This window comes from Gymnoscopelus microlampas, assembly GCF_963454915.1.
Source record: "Gymnoscopelus microlampas genome assembly, chromosome: 12".
NCBI classification, from domain to species: domain Eukaryota; kingdom Metazoa; phylum Chordata; class Actinopteri; order Myctophiformes; family Myctophidae; genus Gymnoscopelus; species Gymnoscopelus microlampas.
This window is the reverse complement of record NC_139949.1, coordinates 3,659,074-3,681,513: the sequence shown is the minus strand read 5'-3', so window position 1 is coordinate 3,681,513 and position 22,440 is coordinate 3,659,074. Positions and strand designations below refer to the sequence as shown.

General features: G+C 43.2%; 1 protein-coding gene across 1 annotated transcript; it reads right to left on the bottom strand.

Moving 5' to 3' along the window:
• Window positions 1–20,457: 20,457 nt before the first annotated feature.
• Window positions 20,458–21,504, bottom strand: LOC311056785 (paraneoplastic antigen Ma1-like; the record flags this gene model as incomplete). The annotated part of the gene is made up of 1 exon (XM_084073591.1): window positions 20,458–21,504. The coding sequence occupies one exon, from the start codon at window positions 21,502–21,504 to the stop codon at window positions 20,458–20,460; it is 1,047 nt and encodes a 348-aa protein (XP_083929717.1).
• Between the last annotated feature and the right edge of the window lie 936 nt (window positions 21,505–22,440).

Genomic DNA, 22,440 nt, shown 5'->3' with positions numbered 1-22,440 from the left:
GTCTCCACGTTGTATTTGGATTCTTTCACGCTTGCGCTTATGAAACACTACACAGGATTATTATTTCATGTCAACATTCAAGTACAACTATCAGAAGATGTAACTCAGGTAAAGTAATGCGTCACTCTTCAAATTTAACAAAAGGTCCGCGAACAAATGCGCAGTTTGGGCTGTTTTCTGTGTTCTGTTGTGTCTAAAATCTCTGGCAGGAGGGGGGCGGGGGGCTGCCCGCTGGCTGCATGACGCGTCGAGACAACATGTAGTGCGGAAAGGAATGATGTAACTTCTCGTGACGTAAATAACGTCACGAGATGTTCGAAGATTACTATATATCTAAAAACACAGATTATACACAAAAAAAAACCAGGAGCTTGTTTCTTGAGTCCTAAACGTCATTAAAATAAGATTTGGTTGCTAAATCGGTGAAATGTCCCTTAATACCATCCTCCCCCACAGACTGGTGGACATACTGGGAGACCTGGGTTTTCCACACAACACCTGCATGTGGATTAAGAGCTTTCTGACTGATCGCAGCCAGAGGGTGAGAGTGGGACCTCACACATCTACGTCCCTCAGCATCGGTACCGGCTCCCCGCAGGGCTGCGTACTGAGCCCGCTGCTCTACACCCTCTACACACACAACTGCACCCCCACCCATCGCAGCAACACCATGGTGAAGTTTGCGGATGACACCACAGTAGTAGGGCTCATCTCCAAAGGGGATGAGTCTGCCTACAGGGACGAGGTGGTGCAGCTGACTGAGTGGTGCAGAGAGAACAATCTGCTCTTAAACACATCTAAAACCCAGGAACTTGTCATCGACTACAGGAGGAAGAAAACGGACATTTCACCAATAATCATAAACGGGGACTGTGTGGAGAGGGTGTCCTCCTTCCGCTTCCTCGGAGTCCATATTGAGGAGGGCCTGACCTGGAGAGTGAACACCTCTGAGCTGCTGAAGAAGGCCCAGCAAAGACTGTACTTCCTGAGGGTACTCAGGGGGAATAACATCACACAGAGACTGCTGGTGTCCTTCTATCGGTGCTCCATAGAGAGCGTATTAACATACTGTATATGTGTGTAGTACACCAGCTGCACAGCGGCTCAGAGGAAAATGCTTCAGAGGGTCATCAACACGGCAGAGAAGATCGTGGGCTGCCCTCTCCCCACACTGGAAGAACTACACAGATCCCGTTGTCTCAAAAAAACTGAGAACATTATGAAGGACACTTCCCACCCCGGCCACTCACTGTTCGAACTGTTGCCATCAGGCAGACGGTATAGATCAATTAAGTCAGGGACCAGCAGATTCAGCAATAGCTTCTATCCCACAGCGGTAGCCACACTCAATGCTGTGAGGAGACGATGATCTGTTGCATGGTTATGTGTATGGTTTTTGTTGTATCTCTGTCTGTTTTTCTTTGTTTTGTTTTTGTTCGTTTTGTATAGATAGATTTTTAATGCACTGAACGGTTGGCACTTTTTAATTTTGTTGTACTCTGTGACAATGACAAATAAAGCTACTACTACTACTACTACTACTACATCAAATGTTACATAATAGGCTCTATGCACAGCAGCTATATTGGGAAGAAATTACTTCCTTCACAGGTGTTACCAATGATACTAATGAAGTCTCTGTTCCATTCTGGTCAGGGTGCTGATATTGTGCATGTTGGCTCACTAGAAACACTCATTTTTAAGGGTCCATTTGATTCCATTTGTACACTCTTTATTTAGTTATGGGGGGAAATAAGACAACCACTATGCCACACTAAATGGAACAGAGCCTTAATTACTATCATTGGTAACACCTGTGAAGGAAATAAGGAAGGGGCCCAAATCATTCCCAATATGGCTGCTGTGCATAGAGCCTATTGGTGATTGAATTAACGACCTCTTGAAAAACATGGTAGGCCTAGATGAAGTGATTTTCACCTGGGAGATGGAACATGATGCACCACTTGTCCACTAGGACTAAAGAATGCAACAATAATCAAAGTACATTTCATATTTAAACCAAACAAAACAAATCCAAGTACATGAAAACCATGGGAAAAACTGGGGTTAAAAAAAAAACAAGATGAACACAAATACGTCAAAAATGTTTAAAAAACAAGTTGTTTGGGTTGAGTGACGTATAAATAGGGTCTTCAACAGGGCAGCAGATAACAGCTTCAAGGCAGGAACAAACATTGTGGTTAAATAGTCTCTCGCTCTATTCACAGCCCCCCCCCCCCCCAAAAAAACACAGCATTATGTTTATTTAGAAACCCTTACAGGAATCAGAGATATGAGACCAATGTCTCCTCGGACCCCCTGGACTAGGGCATGAAAACAGTTTTTGTGGTCAAACTTGAAATAAACCTGAAATAAAGTTTGTCAGTTTTTTTTTATGTGGAGTTTGCATGTTTTCCCTGTGTCTCCTAGGGTAGAGAGAGATGGAAACTGGAGAAAGAGAGAGAGAGAGAGAGAGAGAGAGAGAGAGAGAGAGAGAGAGAGAGAGAGAGAGAGAGAGAGAGAGAGAGAGAGAGAGAGAGCATTTTCAAAAAATTGCTATAGCGCCTCCCTTTGGCCAATTGGAGTGAGATTGGTTTCAGTGATATTTGGAATGACTCTACATTACTGCAACGTTTCAAAGAAATATGAGTCTTGCATGTATGTGTTAGGGGCAGATGAATCATTTTCATAAAACTGCAATAGTTAAAATCTATTTCCTCCTGGGATTTTTGAGTAATCTGCACGAAACATTTTACACATGAACTTAGGACCTTTGCCGACAAAACAAAAGCGGCGGATTTTCCATAAGTGAAAAAATGCAGAAGTTATGAGCCAATGGCTGTTTTTCATATAATTCAAAATGGTGGGCGATCTAAAGGTCAGAGGTCAAAAGTCAGACCACGAAAGTTGTCGGGCATGAAGAGACGCATGTGTGTATCGAAGTTTCATGGTTGTAGGTCAAACAGGGCATGAGTTGTACCTGTTCAAAGTTGGCACTTTCAATTGAGTGCTATAGCGCCACCCTTTGACAAATGAGTGTGAGAATTATTTCTTGATAGTTTTTCGTGACCATCTACCATATGGCCGAGTTTCGTAAAAAGCGACAGCACGGTTCAGCGGGAGGCATACGATAATCCGACATCCCTTTTCTCCGACTATGTGGCATCCGCGTGCGGTTAGGGTGCGGGTTTGGTATAGGGTTAGTATTGGAAACGTCGGAGCGCTGCACTGTCGGAGGAATGCGCTGTCGGACTAACGTATTGCACCCCGGTTCAGCCAGAACTGCGAAAAGTGGCAGAAGTGACAGAATAATGGCAATAATAAAACCGGTCCAGAGCTGAGCTCTGGCCCCGTAAAAACTGCAAATTTAATTGCAGAGTATTGCCAGTGTTTGAAGATTGAATTAAAATATGCTGACCCCCCAGCCCTGGACTGTATATGGAGCAGGTGAAGTGGTCCAGGCCAAATCATACTGAACCATGCCAGGCCTGACCAGGCTCTAGGGGGGGTCATACAACTTTAATTTGTTGAATTTTATATTCAAAAAATGTTTTTTTTCCATACATGTTATACTCCCCTATCTATATCGTGTTAACCCTGTATGGTGACTTGACATGGTACGTCCCACTTCTGTTACGAACACAGTGAAGAGGAGAGACAGTGTTGCCAGATTGGCCAATGTTCAAAGTCATTGGGCTGGAAAAAAATAGCATTGGGCGGGCGCATACAAGTTTCGCTTGCTTTTTAACATATCCGGCGTTTTTTTTTTTTTTTTTTTTTTTTTTTTTTTTGCGTAGCACCTACACGGCAGCGGATGGTTCAAAATGAGTATGCTCAATATCTCAAATATATCTAAATATAGCAAAACTACCGAAAATGTCTTCAATATTTCAACCAACACAAACGGTTGTGCACTAATTAATTATAGTAATTTTTATAATGTCTAATAAACAATGTTGTTGTCTATTGATGCATGCACGCATTACGCACATTGTGCATGCCGTCTGCTGGTGTTTGAGACGCGCACGTACAGTCACAGACACATTTTCCTTAGGAGAGTGGAGGAAAGTTTGCAGTTGGCCAACCATTGCAAGCATGTATGAACCAGTGACCTCCGATAGATCTGGTTAGGGAAATGAAGCTTCTTACCCACATACGTAGCCCATTCCACCACACACACACACACACACACACACACACACACACACACACACACACACACACACACACACACACACTCTAGGGCATTCACGAATAGTGATTTTTAGCATTCGAATTATTCGACCTAAAAGTAGTCGAATATTATGGTACAGATTTATACCAACTAATGCTAAAAGTATAACCCAAATAAGCCCAGGGCTTGTTTCCATTGAGGTCCTGTGTATTCAATTCCTCGAGACATTTAAAGACAAACAATAATATGCAGCAATATGCAAAAACATCATATACGAGTAGTAATAAAAAATAAAGATATATACAGTAAACATTTGGGGGGTGAGGGTCATTTCCGCCGATAAGCTTAGACTTTAGACTTTTTAGTAGGACCTGATATCATACCAACATATCGGTCATAACACATTAAAGCCAATTATAAGATATTAACAATCAATAAATACTTCAAATTCAATCAATTATGCATTTTATCAATACATCTTCAAATCAACAAGAATTGTGCATGAGACGACTCATATTCTTGTCAAATGTTTTGGAATGTATTAATACAAATGGAAAAAAGGATACATTTTAGTTAAAGACAATAATCATTACCTAAGATATATATTCAATAACATAATAGTAAAGGCCTGTCAGCAGAGAGTGTTGGGCGGGAGGAGTAGGACGAGGGCTCTACGTCCTCCTGGTGGAGGCTCCTCACTGACAGGTGAGTCAGTAGGATACAGCAGTGACAACACAGAAATGTGTGTGGGAAGAATTAATTGGCACAACGACTAAATAGGCTGTATGCACAGCAGCCATATTTATATTTTTTAGTCTGGCACAGTTGTAACTCATAACTCTGAGAGTGTACAAATGGAACCAAATGGACTCTCACGGGTCCATTTGGTTCCATTTGTACACTCTCAGAGTTACACACCCACCATAAGGGGCCATTTGGGAACCAAAATGGAGTGTTTCTAGTGAGCCAACATGTACAATATCAGCACCCTGACCAGAATGGAACAGAGCCTTCATTAGTATCATTGGTAACACCTGTGAAGGAAGTAAGAAGAGGCCCAATATCTTTCCAAAATGGCTGCTGTGCATAGAGCCTATTGGGGAGAAAAAGTGGTTAAACATTATTGGCTACTCTAAATTAAAAAACAAAAATAATAATAAATATAGCTGCAAGCAGCAATGAGCGGTTTCGAGAATAATGGCAGACTGGCAGACTGTGACAGAGTGGCAGACTGGCAGACTGGCAGACTGTGACAGAGTGGCAGACTGGCAGACTGTGATAGAGTGGCAGACTGGCAGACTGGCAGACTGTGACAGAGTGGCAGACTGGCAGACTGGCAGACTGTGACAGAGTGGCAGACTGGCATACTGTGACAGAGTGGCAGACTGGCAGACTGTGACAGAGTGGCAGACTGGCAGACTGTGACAGAGTGGCAGACTGGCAGACTGGCAGACTGTGACAGAGTGACAGACAGACAGACAGACTGTGACAGAGTGGCAGACTGGCAGACTGGCAGACTGTGACAGAGTGGCAGACAGACAGACAGACCAACACGGTCTCACTCCGAAAACGTAGCCGGTTGCCTTTTTGTCAGAACCCCGCGACGGAGCCATATGCCGTCGCTGGACGCCAGCGACGTAATTATGTGCCTTCCACGGTCACTCATAGACATTCATTGAGGTCCAAAGACGACACATTGCGCCGTCACAGGCGGGCCATTGATAATGCATTGGCATTTCAAAACGTGCGCTAAGAAGCTTGTTTGAAATGCACCAGACCACACGCCACCACCCACAAAAACCTGTAAATATTCTGAGCATTTACATACTAGTTTTGTAATTTTTCGATGAGTATTTGTTGAGAACGACACTTTTATTTAACTTTTCTATACCCGTGACGTCACGTCACATTACTTCCGTATGAGTTGATTGACAGTAGCAAAGATCCGATCAAAACAATTTAGTTTAATCTAATAGATCTATATAAATGATCTGCTTGTCCATAAATCAATTATTCTGGCACTTAAATGCCAAATGTATGAACAATTCTAGCAATAAATAATTATTTGTAATTTCTTGATTCCTAGCACTCATAAAATCCCGCCTACTGCATCCGGATGTTCACCACGTCCACATACGTGAAAACAAACATAACGTTTCCGTATCCGCTCTGGACCGGAAATATGGTTATAGGCACATTTCACGTTCTGTAAAGGTTCTGGCTTGCTTTTAAAGCTTTTGAAACAAATAACAACAGTCTTTTGCATTCGCTTGGGAACAAATAGCAGCATTTATTTTTTCTCAAAACGATTTAATGTTTTTTGTAACATTTAGGACGTAAACAATCCTATTGATTCTGGGGGCAGTTGGCTGCTGAAGCGTCATTGCCAGCGTTGCCAGATTCTGTGAGAGAAACAAGCAACCACTGGTCTAGGAAAACAAGCCCAAAAGAAGCAACTATGGGCCACATGACTCAGTCATGAGCACTTCAAACATGCTTGAAAATAGCAGATCTACAAGCTCACAACGCGTCGTGATGCGACGCGTTGTGAGCTTGTAGATCTGCTATTTTCAAATTCAATTTTGGGGTAAATTATAATAAGCAGACCTGGCAACACTGGTCACAATGTATGGATATGTGCGTCTGGTCCTCCCATGATGCATTGCATTGTTTTTCAACTACAATCGCGGTAAGTCAAGTCTTGTTACTTTTTCATGTATTTAATAGAAATACATGTTAAATCTGCACCCCACCACCACTAAATCATAGAACCACAACACAGGGTTGTTGTTAACATGTTAGGGTGTGTGTACAGTAGCAAGTTGGTCGGTCTGTATAAGTTTAAAACTGTTTCACTGTGGACATAACCCTAAGCTAACATGATAACAAACAAACACAACAACATGAGCTCGGCTATTTGTGTGTGTCCCTCTTCATTTGTGTGTAGTTATGTATTCTATATGCCATGTTTGTTTGCACAACACTAAAGGCAAAACGAAATGTAATCATTGTTTGTGTTTCCCATTCTGAGTGTACAAATGGAATCAAATGGATGTTTTATTATGAATAGGATACAAAATGATCCCATTGAGCCATAGTGCTTTCTTGTGTTTTAAGGGTTTGGCCATTTTTCATATACCCTGTGCTAAGTTTGTTTATAAAGACCAAGAGATCCTGAATATCAGTGCTTATATTGTTTAGTTACAGAACTGTAAGGGTCCATTTGGTGGCCACTGGAATATTTGATCTTAAGTATTATGCATTTATATCTTCATTTCCCTCCCCCCTTCACAGGTTTCTTTGTCATTCATCACCATCCTTCCAGTGAGTACGAACAACTTAAAACACAATAACACAACCACACATCTTTAACTCACAACTAATACATGACCGAAATTGGAATAATGTGTGTTCCATGTTGGACAAACTAAACAAATGTAGCACTCTATTCTACTAAGTCATTCTTTATTAAAGCTATCTTACAAAATAAGTAGCTACACTTCTATTTGACTCAGAGTCATTGAATGAAACACAGAACTGCTACAAATGGATGCACGTGAATAATTCTTTATGAATACCAACTGTACTCAACTCATTTTGTGTGCTGTTGAAGATGTATTGATGTAGCTTTTGTCAACATGGTGAAGAAAATAGATTGAAACTTGAGTATTTGAGTACTTTTTTCCACCATTGGTTCTACACAGCCTGCTTTCTAGTTAAGTCCCATTGTCATACAAAGTGTTTTGTTTTGTGCAGCCATAGTTCTGCAACCTGTTAAGTACTGGGAGCTGATGGTACTGTAGGTGTTGCACGCTATACGAGCAAATCAAATAACAGAATTTATTTTATTCTATTTATTATTATTTTCTAATCAAACTGATCCCAATCATATGTTTTTTGTTTTGATCCAGATTACAATTTGAGTAGGTTTTCCTGATCTGATCAGATATCAGAGTGCTCCCAATCCTGTTTTTTCGGTTTTGAACTACCCAAAATCCAATCGAGATAGGGATTAAAAGTTTTTAACTTAATGAGAATTAACACTAACACTTTACCCAATTTTATTGTAGGGTTTTATTTTAAATAGCTGATCTAAAAGCTCACAACACATTGCTATGCAACATGAGCTTGAAGATCTGCTATTTCTGAATAGCAAATGAATATAATTTGGTGTCCTTGACATTAAACATTTACAGTGCCACAGCCATAAGAGTGTATTTGGTTCCTTCTGTACATTTTTGAAATTATTGTGAATAAACACATTGTGTAAAATTCTGGTTATTTTCTTTGTCTCAACAGTTCCAAAAATGACACGGCCAAAGACAAAAACATGTCCCAAATGCCGAGCTGATATGGAGGCCAGGAGGATCTCCTGTGGGACCTGTTTTTCACTCCAGTCCAAACCAGCAGTGGCTGCAAAAGTTCTTAAGTATGGCCCAGAGTGGGCCAAAAAAATAGTCAAAGCTAAGAATGTCTCACGACAGGTGGACAGTGCAATAATTGCTGTAAGTATATGTAGATCCTTCTAAAAATCATGTAAAAGTTGAATGAAAATATATATTTTTATCTTGATGATTATTATCAATGTGTTATGGCATGGCAACACAGTCTCACTGGGCAAGGAGGTGATCAGCCTGTGGTACTGCTGAGTATTATGGGAGCCCAGGTTAGCTTTGATAGCATTCTTTAGCTTGTCTGGTGTCTCTCATCTTCCTGTTGACAATACAACATAGATTCACTATGGAGGTCAGGCCAGTTGGCCGGTCAGTCAAGCACAGTAAAACCATAGTTAGTTTCATATAATACTTTAGCTATTAAAAAGTAGCTGATCTACAAACTCAGTGTTGTATTGTGACACATTGTGACCTTTGTGCATCGTCAAAGTATAAATATAGTTTTATTATATACAGTTTCTTTCTTAGTGATCTGTTATCCATCTTGGACCCATCTGTCTGATGTGGCTGTTTTAACCCATTCAGACTGGGATAACCTATATGTTATACGTTTCAATCTGAGTCTACATCATATCTGAAACTCTTGAGCTCCAGTTATACTTCGCCATGTGACGGAGTTGGATGCCAAAAATAGCACATCTGCTATTTTCCAGCATAGGACGTGTCACACAGTGAAGTATAAACATGGCTTTGTTTTTAGAATCATCCTAAGGTCTAAATGGGTCATAATCTGACAATCAGGTCAAAAAGGGTAAGGGTTGCAGGAGGTTAATCTACCACAGGTGTAAACTTGTTCTCCATAAAGTATAAATTATTATCTTATTTACAGGGTCCCCACGGTCATGAAATTCCTGGAAATATTTTGAAATTAAAAAAAAAAAAAATCCATTACTGGAAAAGGTTTGAAATTAATCAAACATCATCAAAGGTCCTGGAATTTATCAAGGGTCCTGGAAAAATATTTGGCTATGCATTGTTTTTGGCTATTGATTTTGTTAAAACAAAACATTTTCATAAACATGAATAATATTACACGAAATATGTAACATAAGTAGTTTTTCGCCGAACGGGCTGTGTGACGGCAGCCTAATGTATGTCTCAATTGTTAGGTTGCACTGCATAGGGTGCCAGGTTGGTGTCACATGATAAAAAGAACAGATCTACAAGCTCTACATAGGAGTAAGAGACACATTATTGCGCTGAATGATTGTTATATAGGCCTGGAAATTGGACTAAATATTCTGGAAAAGTTTTGGAAATTCATTGCTAAAAATGTGTGGGGACCCTGTATTTACAATGTTTTGAATTGATCATATGTGGAAGAAGCCATTTTTGTCTATAAACTTTGATAAAGAGCGAAGTTGTGTTGTCTGTCATTTGACATATGGCCTTACATGGGAATAAGCATTGAGGTACAGCAATGTTGCTTCTAAGATAATCATCTAAATTAGACAGGTTGCATTTTCAATAATCCAGTGGTTTTAACTTATGTGTGCCAAATGCTTTTCTTAATTTCTTAATTACAGATGGCAAAACTTGGGGCTTTGGGCTTAAAGCCCGTCCTATTTCTTGCACAACAAACCCGTCGAGGGCAGAAGTTGGTGGCCGACCTCATCCACCATATTCCAGTTGATGAGGAGTACAATGGGGTTTTTCTGACGATGAAAACAGGATATGAGTATCTACTGACTATGTGTAAGAAAACATAAATTTGTCCTTATTTTTTTTGTAAGTGTAAAACACACACACACTTTTATAATTATTTATTTATTTTCTTCAAACTTTTTAATTACAATTTTCGTATATTGGTTAATAATAAATACAAATAAAAGATTACTTTTAATAAAATGAATGTAATCGTGTTAATTGACTAACCACAGCAACAACACCAGACCAGTCCTCACTGGTTGAGGATGAGGCGGATGCTGAGGAAGCAGTGGTTGCTGGTGCTGATGATGATGAGGAGGATCAGGATTCCAATGAGAGGTAACTCCATCAGTCTTAAGGACATAGCACACAGGATGCATGCGGACGCATGCATTATTTTTAGGTTGGCTCAGACAGGGTGCCTTTTTTCCATGCGAATAATCGCATCCTGTGTGCAATGGCCTTTATAGTGTCCCCCCCCCCAGCTGTCAGCTTATTACATGGTCTTAGCTAGGTAGGTAGGTACTTTATAAATAAATATGCATCTAAGCATCGTCAACCTACAATATTAAGAAGACAGACCAAACACTACTCAAGAGTCCGATGGCTTGTATCCCACATCCCCCATCCTAATCAGCCTGATCAAGCCAACCAGATGAGGACTTGTACAGTCTTATTGCTGCAGGCAGAACATATCTCCTATAGGGCTCCTTCTTGCAACGTGGGACTGACTGTTACATGTAACAGTCTGTTGCTGAAGGAGCTTTTCTGCCCTGCCACAGTAGTAGGGAATGAGAGGGATTGTCCATGATGGCCACAGTATCCAAAGTGGTACCGAGGACAGAACCAGCTTGATTCAGCCTCCTGCTGTCGCCTTCCTTGATACTACCCCTCCAACATACCGCCGCATACAGTACTGCACTGGCCACTACTGATTGATAGAACATGTTCAGCAGAGTCCTACACACCAAAGGAGCTGAGCCTCCTCAGGAAGTAAAGCTGGCTCTCGCCCTTCTTGTATAGGACATCTGTGTTCCCAGTACAGTCAAGTTTATTGTCCAATTGCATGCCCAGATGCTCTGGACTACCTCCACATCCTCCCCCCTAATGGAAAGGGGAGACAATGGGGCAGCCACCATCTTCCTAAAATCCACCACCATCTCCTTTATTTGGCCTTTTTTAGTAACAGGTGGTTCTGTTTGCACCACCTGACAAAGCTGTTCACCAGTCCTCTGTACTCGATCTCTTAACCTCCACTGACACATGCCTCAATAGCTGAATCATATTCTGCATATTTCTGCAAAGGACAAGTTGCTGGACTTATATACTTGGCTGTCCTGTATATTGCTATTCTGTGTTAAATGTTTGTTTTTATGTGAATATAAATTAATGTGTTAGTGTAATCCACATTGGCTATTTGTTTTTAATTGCCCATACATGTTTTTTATTCTATTCTAGTCCCACCAATGAACCGATCACCGTCATACTTCAACTTGTTGAAGTTGTCCCCTCTACAAGTGACCCGTCTCCTCCTCTCTCTACTCCCTCTACGACTGACCCGTCTCCTCTCTCTACTCCCTCTACAACTGACCCGTCTGCTCCTCTCTCTACACCCTGTACCACTGACCCGTCTCCTCCTCTCTCTACTCCCTCTACGACTGACCCGTCTGCTCCTCTCTCTACACCCTCTACAACTGACCCGTCTGCTCCTCTCTCTACACCCTGTACCACTGACCCGTCTCCTCCTCTCTCTACTCCCTCTACGACTGACCCGTCTCCTCCTCTCTCTACTCCCTCTACGACTGACCCGTCTCCTCCTCTCTCTACTCCCTCTACGACTGACCCGTCTCCTCCTCTCTCTACTCCCTCTACAACTGACCCGTCTGCTCCTCTCTCTACTCCCTCTACGACTGACCAGTCTCCTCCTCTCTCTACTCCCTCTACGACTGACCCGTCTCCTCCTCTCTCTACTCCCTCTACGACTGACCCGTCTCCTCCTCTCTCTACTCCCTCTACAACTGACCCGTCTGCTCCTCTCTCTACTCCCTCTACGACTGACCCGTCTCCTCCTCTCTCTACTCCCTCTACGACTGACCCGTCTCCTCCTCTCTCTACTCCCTCTACGACTGACCCGTCTCCTCTCTCTACTTCCTCTACAACTGACCCGTCTGCTCCTCTCTCTACACCCTGTACCACTGAGCCGTCTCCTCAACCATCTACCACTGACCCTTCTCCTCAACCATCTACCACTGACCCTTCTCAACCATCTACCACTGACCCTTCTCCTCATCCATCTACCCCCTCTGTCTGTCCTCCCACCCGGTCCGTCCGGAAGAGAGGGAGAGGGAAGATGCCGGAGGATGGGAATGGGAAAAAGCCAGAGGATGTGAAAAGGAAGAAGAAAGAGGAGAAGAAGAAAGGTGGTTATTGTAACCCTAGCATTCTGGGACTAATATTGAGGAAAAAATAGCAGATCTACAAGCTCCCATTTCTGCGCATGTCTTAACCCGTTTAGATCAAAGGGTGATTCTAAAAATGCCTTCTAAAGCCTTGTTTAATGTTTATACTTAACCGTGCAACACGTCCTATGTGGGGGAAATGGCAGATAAGACACACTATGAGCTTGCAGATCTGGTATGTTCTGCATCCAAGTATGTCATATGTTGTAGTATAAATGAGGCTTTTAAGAGTTTCAGAAATAAATGACTTATTCCCAGAGAGACGTGTTCCCAGAGAACATATAGGTTATCCCGGTCTGAATGGGTTGTGTACATTCATAGAAATTAGCCAAACTATAATTATTGTCAGCGAAGATTTGTAGTGTACAACAGGATGGGGCCTAGTATAGAGCACTTTGGAGTATAGGGTTTAAGTGGTTAGCCACTTAAACCCTATATACTTTGTTGACTGGAGTCCCCCAGGGATTTGTACATGTTCCCTTTACACCCAATCACTACAGCATCACTACAGACACAGAGATTTAGCTAATTTGCCCAATTTTTGTCCACAGCTAGGCGTTTATCTTGTGCTGCTTGTTGTGACTCAGGCATAGTTCTACAACTTAACAGCATTACCCCACATTGTCATTGTTTTATAGTAAGACATTATGATGTCACGTGAAGCTTGACCAATCATGGAGACACCACCCTTTTCCCCTCTCTGATGGGCTATGGGCATAAACAGCCCCTCTCGGAAACACAGATGCATAGAGATTCGGCAAATTTATAGATGGATGTAAAATACTGCTGATATTTTCAAAGCATCATGGCTTAATGAACTTGTCTTTTCATCCTTTAAGGTTGCAAGAAATGTTCCCAGATGAGAAGGTCCCAGGTCTACCCATATAAGGAGATTACAGCGAGAAGGACAAATGAGGTAAAAAAAAAATATATAGAACCCTATCTGTCTGTGTGTCTCTCTCTCTCTCTGTGTACACACACACACACACACACACACACACACACACATATATATGCTACATACACACACACATAGGGGACATTTCTGTTTGGTCGATTATTGCTCTATTGTAACAAAGGTTCTTGGCAATTACTGTTATACCGTTGGGACGCATGTTTATTTACTATTTAAATGGTTCCCCATTTGTAGTGAAGATGCAATTATGGGATGAGCATATATGGGTTGTGGCCACTAAAAATGTGACAAATCAGTCAGGGGGTCAGGGTTCCTACAATGGTTTATTAAAACAACCCACTGTTCCAGTAAGTTAACTTCACGTCACCATGGCTTTCTGCTTTTCAATAGTGTGAGGAACTGTGAGGTCATTTTACTGCTCAGTGCTCAGATCCTGGTCAGACTACTTTAACCAGTAATTTGCTCAAACCAGTTCTACATGTAACCCTATTGTTGACTGCAAGAATGGCATAAACAATATCTAAATGAGCCTTACTGTATGCCTGCTGAACAAACTATGGTTACACTCCATTAACAGTAAAACAGGATCCTGAGTTCTTAGTGGCTGATGGTGGATTCACTAACACTTCCTGACTGGCGCTGTCTAAAATGGTAAAATAGACCCAGTAACGTTTTACCTTTGCATTGGTAGTGATGAAATGAATAATAATTAAACAGCGCGGTGCCTCCACTGCGGAAATACTACACCAACTGTTATGGTATATCCTGTACTTCCCCAGAAAACTTATTGGAATAATATATATGAAAACCTCTAACCAAACAGACAACACAATTCAACACCTTTTTTATATATAAACATCAAAAAGGTTTATTATTGTTTGACTGTGTGTGTGTGTGTGTGTGTGTGTGTGTGTGTGTGTGTGTGTGTGTGTGTGTGTGTGTGTGTGTGTGTGTGTGTGTTAGAATAAGCACTGCAATAAGTAACCTTCAAACTGTAATTGACAACAAATGAAATAAAACAAACCCTTAACCTCACTGGTGGGGCAATATCAGAACAGAGAAACTTCACAAAATGTTCCTTTTAAATACCAAAACCTCTGCTTAAATGTACAGGCAACTTCCAGTAAACAAAATAAACAACACCCCAAAAAGAAAACCCTTATAGAAGACGCATTTGAATATTCCAGTAAAACCCAAATACCTCAGTTCAACCTATATAACCAAGCGCTTGGATTTCTAATTTGTTGGGGCCCAGTTGGTGCACATAGATGAATGGGTAAGCAATATCATAGTCCTTCCTTGGTTTAGCAAGCAATATTGTACTCCACTGTCTGTTGTCAGTACTCACGAAACACTTGTACACGACGCACGCTGTATTCAAACCTCTCTCCGGTGAGCGGTGGGATCCTCTGAACGAGCCCGCAGGGCAAACCTCTCCAGCCGGGCGCTGGGGGGGAAACGCTGTCCTTCCACGCGGTGATGGCGGTTCCGTCGAGACAAACAGCTACTACGCAACGCTGCTGACAATCACTGAATGTTTTTCACAGTTCACACAGGTCGCTTCGCATTCACAGCGTCGTTGACGTCTTCGTGATTAAATTTCAATTGTCTCGGATCACGCATAAATGCGGAGTTTTATCTGAAATTGTCTCTGCCACTGGGCGGGCGATCAAACAACTGCTGCTGCAGTATAACAAATACTGACTCAAAGCTAATACTAATAACACTCACAGGCGCATAAACGTGAAGGCTCTGATGAAACAGTTGACCAGGATTTGGGCCAATACAACGTATTTAAGTCGCCAAATATTCGCTGGACATGTATAAACACAGAGACCACAATGGCCGCGACCTGTCTCTCTGAAGACTTCTCCTCAACTGACTTCAAAGGGGAAAACCCCAGGTACAAATACCCCCCACCTGAAACCACGCTTGCTGATGAGGTAAACCCTCCCCCACAATCTAACGTGTCCCAGATTGGTTTAGACACCAGGAGACACTATCAATACAAAACACTTACATCAGTTAATACATATGTGAAGTTATATTATTAAACCATGAGTATTCTGAAAATAAAACAATAGAATGCACTATTTCAAAGTGATACCGAAAATGTGTTTTAACAGGGCTTTACACACTTCCCCCACCAAAATACAGCATGCCCCCATGCTGGACTCTTAAAACCCAACTGGGTGTACATAGAGAAAAAAACAAAAACAAAACATCAACCTTTACATAGTCAGCCACTATCAATTTGTGTTGGACCAAGTACACTTTTACATGAAAGTTTTTCCTTGTTCTCATAGAATGTAGCTGAATGGTCACTTGTAAGTTTTGACACAAATGTCTGTGCACATGACCACGATGCATTAGAAACATTATTATGCCTAGATGAATGTGGTGTGACTGAATGAACGCTTGTGGGTTTTGACACTACCACACTCTGTTGACATGGTTCCCCCAATTTAGCATAAGAGAAATGTTCAGCGGGTTTTCTCTCTCTAGCTGACCGTCGCACCTCTATGGGTGCAGTCACGGTGTTCTCTACATCAGACTGATCAGAAGTACAAGGGTTATCTACAGTAACGTCCTGTTCTGCCTCCTCAGCCCTATGAATTATTGGCGTAGGTGGGCTTTCCAATGGGTCTGACCTCACTGGGACTGATTTCTGTAGATCAAGTATGACTGCGGGCTCTAGGGTAATTTGCTCATTGTTCTCCTGCATTTCCTCCCTTGCAGGTGGCTCAACGGCCTGATTCCACTCATGGGCAAAATTATCCACATCCTCAAGATAAGTTCCATATTCAGACTCTGAGTCTAAAGAATCTTGGTCACTGGGGGGTAGATCACTCATGGCATTTGATTCCAGGGCCACACAAGCTTTATTTTTCTCCTTTGCTTTCCTGCGCCGGAGAACTCTTGCCGAAGGAGATGGGGTCGAATCAACGGGTGGGCTAAGTCTAACTGTTTGTCTCAACGGCAATATGTGATTGCGATGCATAACTTTGATTGGGCCGTTCCCATCCACAGGTTTAAGGCGATACACTGGGAGGTCTGACATTTGGCTCTCTACTAGGTAAGCACACGGACTCCAGCGGTCTGCAAGTTTGTGTTTTCCCTTTAAGCCAAGGTTTTGAATGAGCACAGTGTCTCCAGGATTTAGGCAATGGTAGCGCACCTTCTGATCGTATCTGTCTTTGTTATGTTCATTCATTTTACTTGCAGTAGCTTGTGCCAACTGATATGCTGCCTGCAATTCTTGTTTCATTCTGGAGACATGCTTTTCGTATGAAGCAGTTGTGCTGGCATCCGCAGATACTCCAAGACATACATCGACAGGCAGTCGAGCCTCCCTTCCAAACATGAGGAAATAGGGCGAGTACCCAGTGGCTTCGTTTGGGGTACAGTTGTAGGCGTGCACTAAATGGGATATGTGCTGGCTCCACTTCGACTTTTGACTGGGCTCTAGTGTGCCTAACATGTCTAACAGGGTTCGATTGAACCTCTCAGGTTGAGGGTCACCCTGAGGATGATAGGGCGAAGTGCGAGATTTCTTCACACCCAACATGGTGAGCATTTCCTTTACTAGATGACTTTCAAAATCTCTCCCCTGATCAGAATGTATGCGTGTGGGTAGGCCATAATGAATGAAATACTTCTCCCATAATGTCTTTGCTACGGTTAGGGCTTTTTGGTCTCTTGTAGGGAAAGCCTGGGCATAACGGGTGAAATGGTCCGTAACCACTAATACATTGCACACATTGTGAGAGTCTGGCTCAATCGAAAGGAAGTCAATGCACACTAAGTCCAGAGGCCCTGAGCTCTGCATATGGGAAAGTGGGGCAGCTCTATGGGGGAGTGTTTTCCTTTTAACGCAACGTTCGCATGACTTGCAATAGGCCTCCACCTCTAGCTTCATACGGGGCCAGAAAAATCGATCACGCACTAGGGCGTAAGTTTTGTCAAAACCCAAGTGCCCATTTTGATCATGTAGTGATTTTAAAACAAAATTGTGAAATGTTTTGGGCAATACAAGTTGCTGTCTAACATTCTGGTCAGATTGTTTAGTGGTTCTGTATAGTAGGCCTTCTTTAACTGACATTTTCCCCCACTCCTTCTTTAGAAGTCTAAGATCTGGGTGGATCATTGAGAGGCTACTTGCAGGTTGGCACTGATTAATGGCAAGCCACACCGCTCCTAGACAGGGATCAGTTTGCTGAGCAGCTTGAATCTCACTAGGGCTGAACTTGGGTACTTGGTCTGCCACTACAGAAACTGGGCGACAATAGGCTTGTGGGACAGCAGATACATGTGCTCCGACCTGTACAGCAGCACACGTGGGGAAATGTGTTTCTCCTTTGACTGTGGACACAACTTGGCACAGGGCTCGTACTCCAGGGACTGGAATTTTCTTCCACTCATCGTCAACGGGTAATAGGGAGTGAGGACGCCTAGACAAGGAGTCTGCATCAATGTGGATCTGCCCTGGCCTATACTTCAAACTGAAATCATAAGTTGACAATGCTGAGAGCCATCGGTGCCCGGTGGCATCCAGTTTGGCTGACGTCAAAATATATGTCAGTGGGTTGTTATCTGTGCGAACTTCAAAGGTGACTCCATACAGGTAGTCATGCAATCGGTCCACAACAGCCCATTTCAAAGCTAAGAACTCTAGTTTATGAACTGGGTAGTTCTTTTCTGAAGCAGAGAGGCTTCGGCTGATGAACGCAACAGGACGCTGTCCACCCTCGTAGTCTTGATACAACACACCACCAAGTCCATCCATACTGGCATCTACATGTAGGACGTAGGGTTTTTGTGGGTCTGCAAAGGCTAACACGGGGGCTTGTGTCATGCGTGTTTTGAGCTCTTGGAAAGCACTCTCACATTTATCACTCCATCGGGAGCCAAAAGGTTCTGAGAGCTTGAAGTAGGACTGTGTTTTGGACAAGTTGGGGACTTTGTTTGATTTGGAACGGGATGGATAGCCTTTGAGAAGCTCGTTAAGAGGGCGACACAGCTTGGAAAAGTCTTTCACGAATCTACGATAATAACCGCAAAAACCTAATAGGGATCTGAGCTCGGTGACTGTTGTGGGCCGGGGCCAGGAAACAACCGCCTCGATTTTTGCTGGGTCAGTGGCTATGCCATCTTGTGACACAATGTGTCCTACATAGGTGACAGAGGTCCTGCCAAACTGGCACTTATCAAGGGATAGTTTTAAACCCTCTTCTCTCAGTCTGTCGAGAACTTTGAGTAGTCTGGCATCATGCTCCTCAATGGTTCGACCGAAAACAATCAAGTCGTCAAGATAGACCAGGACCTCAAGAAAATTCATGTCCCCCACAGTTCTCTCCATAATTCTCTGGAAAGTAGCGGGCGCCCCACAAATTCCCTGTGGCATGCGTTCAAACTGGTAAAAACCCAAAGGGCAAGTGAACGCTGTTTTTTCCTTGTCCTCTTCGCTCATGGGTATTTGGTAATATCCGCTCCTTAAATCTAGCACGGAGAACCATTTACTTCCAGAGAGACAATGGAGGGCATCTTCCACACGTGGGACAGTGTACTGATCGGGTACAGTTCTTTTATTAAGAGTCCTATAGTCCACACACATTCTCACTTTCCCTGTCTTTTTCCGCACCACTACAATCGGAGAGGCGTATGGGCTCCTTGACTCAGAGATAATGCCATTGCTCTGTAGTTCTTGTAGGTGTTTGCGCACATCCTCCATGTCAGCAGGTGGGAGGCGACGTGATCTTTCTCGAAACGGTCTGTCGTCTTTCAGGCGTATTGTGTGAGTGGTGCTCTTTGAACAACCCACATCCCACTCATGGCAGGAGAACACTTCTTTTCTCTCCATCATTTTGTCACATAGGTGCTGCTTTGCATGGGCTGGCATAGGGGAGTCGCCAAAATCAAAAGAGGCAGGGGACAGAGGGGCAGGTGAGTCTACATCACTACGGGACATCTGCGGTGGCACTAAGGTTACAGGGGAAAGGTGAGCGAGAGGTGTGCCCCGTTTCAGTGACACTTCCCTAGTGGAAACATTTCTGATGGTCACAGTGATGCGTCTGCTAGACACTACTGAGGCCGAGTGGACTTCAGGTCTAACTTCTAAATCATCAAAGGAGAACGTGTCTTTGGGTTGCTCTACAAGCACTAAACCATCACTGACCTGGCCAGGGAATTTGGGGATACCAGAGACATTCATTGACTGTCCAGGTTGTAAGGTAAGTGGCCTGTGCTGTGTGAACCACACTGTTCCATGTTTGTCAGGGTCATCTACTGAAACATTTGTCTGGCTAACTTTCTCATAAGCATCTCTCATGACTGGATGAAGGCTTAAAGTGCGTAGAAAAGTATCGCCCGACTGCTCTTTGCAGGAATCAAACATCCTCCTCACTAAACTGGTATTTGTACCAACAACCATGGTTTCCCCATTGGTTTTTAAAGGGTCTGGACACACTAGAGCTAGAGCCTCAACTATCTGGGACACTCCGGCTACAGCTTTTGGGAACTCTAATTTCAGAATCAGAAACCCGTCATATGGGTACTGGTTGAAACTCATACCCCAAACTTCAAGGGCACTGAGGGGCTGAAGGGGCAGATGCTTCAGGTATGTGTCATAGAAACTGCGATATAGCATGGTCACTTGGGATCCACTATCGATTAACGCTCTAGAATAAATCCCTTCTATCTGGACAGGTACAAGAGATGGGGGTCCCACTAAGCCATCAGGCAAACCGGACACTGTAGAGGGGGAACATTGGGCGGAACGTGTGTCAATAGGAGTCCTGTGCCGTTCCTTCACGGGGCTCCGGGGAAGTTTCCCTGCTGCCGATTCTGGATGAGCTTTTGATTTACTTTCCTCAGGTCCTCAGAGCCCTTACATTCTCTCCGGGTGTGCCCATCTTCCCCACATTTGTAACAGAAAATGATTGGCTGAGGAGGTCTGGGAGTCCTTGCTCGTGAGGGTGCATCGCTAGCAGAAGTGGTTGACACTCTGACCTCTGACCGGGTGGGTGTTGGTGACCTTTCAGGATTTGAAGGGGTCGTGGTCACAGTCAACAGTTTTGACACTTGTGAAGACAACTCCCGTACTTCTCTTTTCAGACTGTCAAACTCAGGCTGCATAGGCATCTGAGGAACAGCAGCAGCTGCAACCTTAACAGTTGGTTTTACACTCTGTCGAGCACTTATCCAGTCCTCTTCTTCTCTCACTTCTTTCATTAGCTCAGAAAAAGATGGAGGATCACGTTTTGAGTGGGTCATACGCACACGCAGGGCCCCCATGTCATTTACGAGTGCACCCTTTACGAGCTGTTCCATGCGTGCTCTATTCATGCCTAGCGCATCAATTCCTCCTTTAAGGAGAGCTCTATGAAGCAGCTTATCTAAGCGATACAAGAAAACAGACAATTTTTCTCCCTCTTCTTGGTAGGTGTGACGGAACTGTGCCATAAGATCCTGGCCACTTTCAGTAGTGCCATAAGTAATATCGAGGGCAGATAAGTAATCGGTGGCAGTGGCAGAGGGATTGCTGATTTTCAAGAACCTGATAATATCAGCAGCAGGCCCTCTCAAACTCTCTGTAATACGCTGCTTCTTCGCTGCCTCAGTACACTGCCACTCAGTAATCATCTGAGTAGCCTGCTCCATCCAAGGATCATATTCCTCTTCCCCAGCTGGTACAGGCTTTACCCCGGAGAACAGTCTCAGTTTTCTGTAACTAGGCCCATCAGTAGACACCTGGTTACATTTTTCTACTAGCTTGCCTATAGCGTTAAACAAATCTATGTTCACATCAGGTCTGGGGGACTGAGTTGGTGAGGAAATGGCTCTGACATCATCCATAGTTTTTCCTTCATGCTGTAACAATGACATAAGCTTTGTGTGGAAATCCACAACTTCCAAAGGTGGCTCTGGCACTGCCAATTTGGGATCTGGGGTTACTAAACTGGCAACCAAATGTGCAGTCCAGGGACCTGCTTCTCCATCAATCCCTACTTGTGGTGGTACAATGTCAGGAGCTACATCAGTGCGGGCTTCCACTAATATTAACAAATGTCTACCTGTTGTATCACCTCGCCGACCACGAATCTTGATACGGCCCAAATCTTTTACAGTGTCTAGGACTTTAATGACAGTGTCATCACTAACATCCAGTGGAACATTGCTTAACACAAAGGCATGGGTGGGGCTAAGCTGCTCCTCCTGGCACCATGTAATAACCTTAGAAAGCTCCATCTTGTCTACCTAGTGAACGTTACTGGTAAATGAAAAATTGTCAAGTCAATAAACCAAATACATAGACAGGAAGTGAAAAAAAACGATCTCAGTGGTGCCTCCAAAATGTAACCCTATTGTTGACTGCAAGAATGGCATAAACAATATCTAAATGAGCCTTACTGTATGCCTGCTGAACAAACTATGGTTACACTCCATTAACAGTAAAACAGGATCCTGAGTTCTTAGTGGCTGATGGTGGATTCACTAACACTTCCTGACTGGCGCTGTCTAAAATGGTAAAATAGACCCAGTAACGTTTTACCTTTGCATTGGTAGTGATGAAATGAATAATAATTAAACAGCGCGGTGCCTCCACTGCGGAAATACTACACCAACTGTTATGGTATATCCTGTACTTCCCCAGAAAACTTATTGGAATAATATATATGAAAACCTCTAACCAAACAGACAACACAATTCAACACCTTTTTATATATAAACATCAAAAAGGTTTATTATTGTTTGACTGTGTGTGTGTGTGTGTGTGTGTGTGTGTGTGTG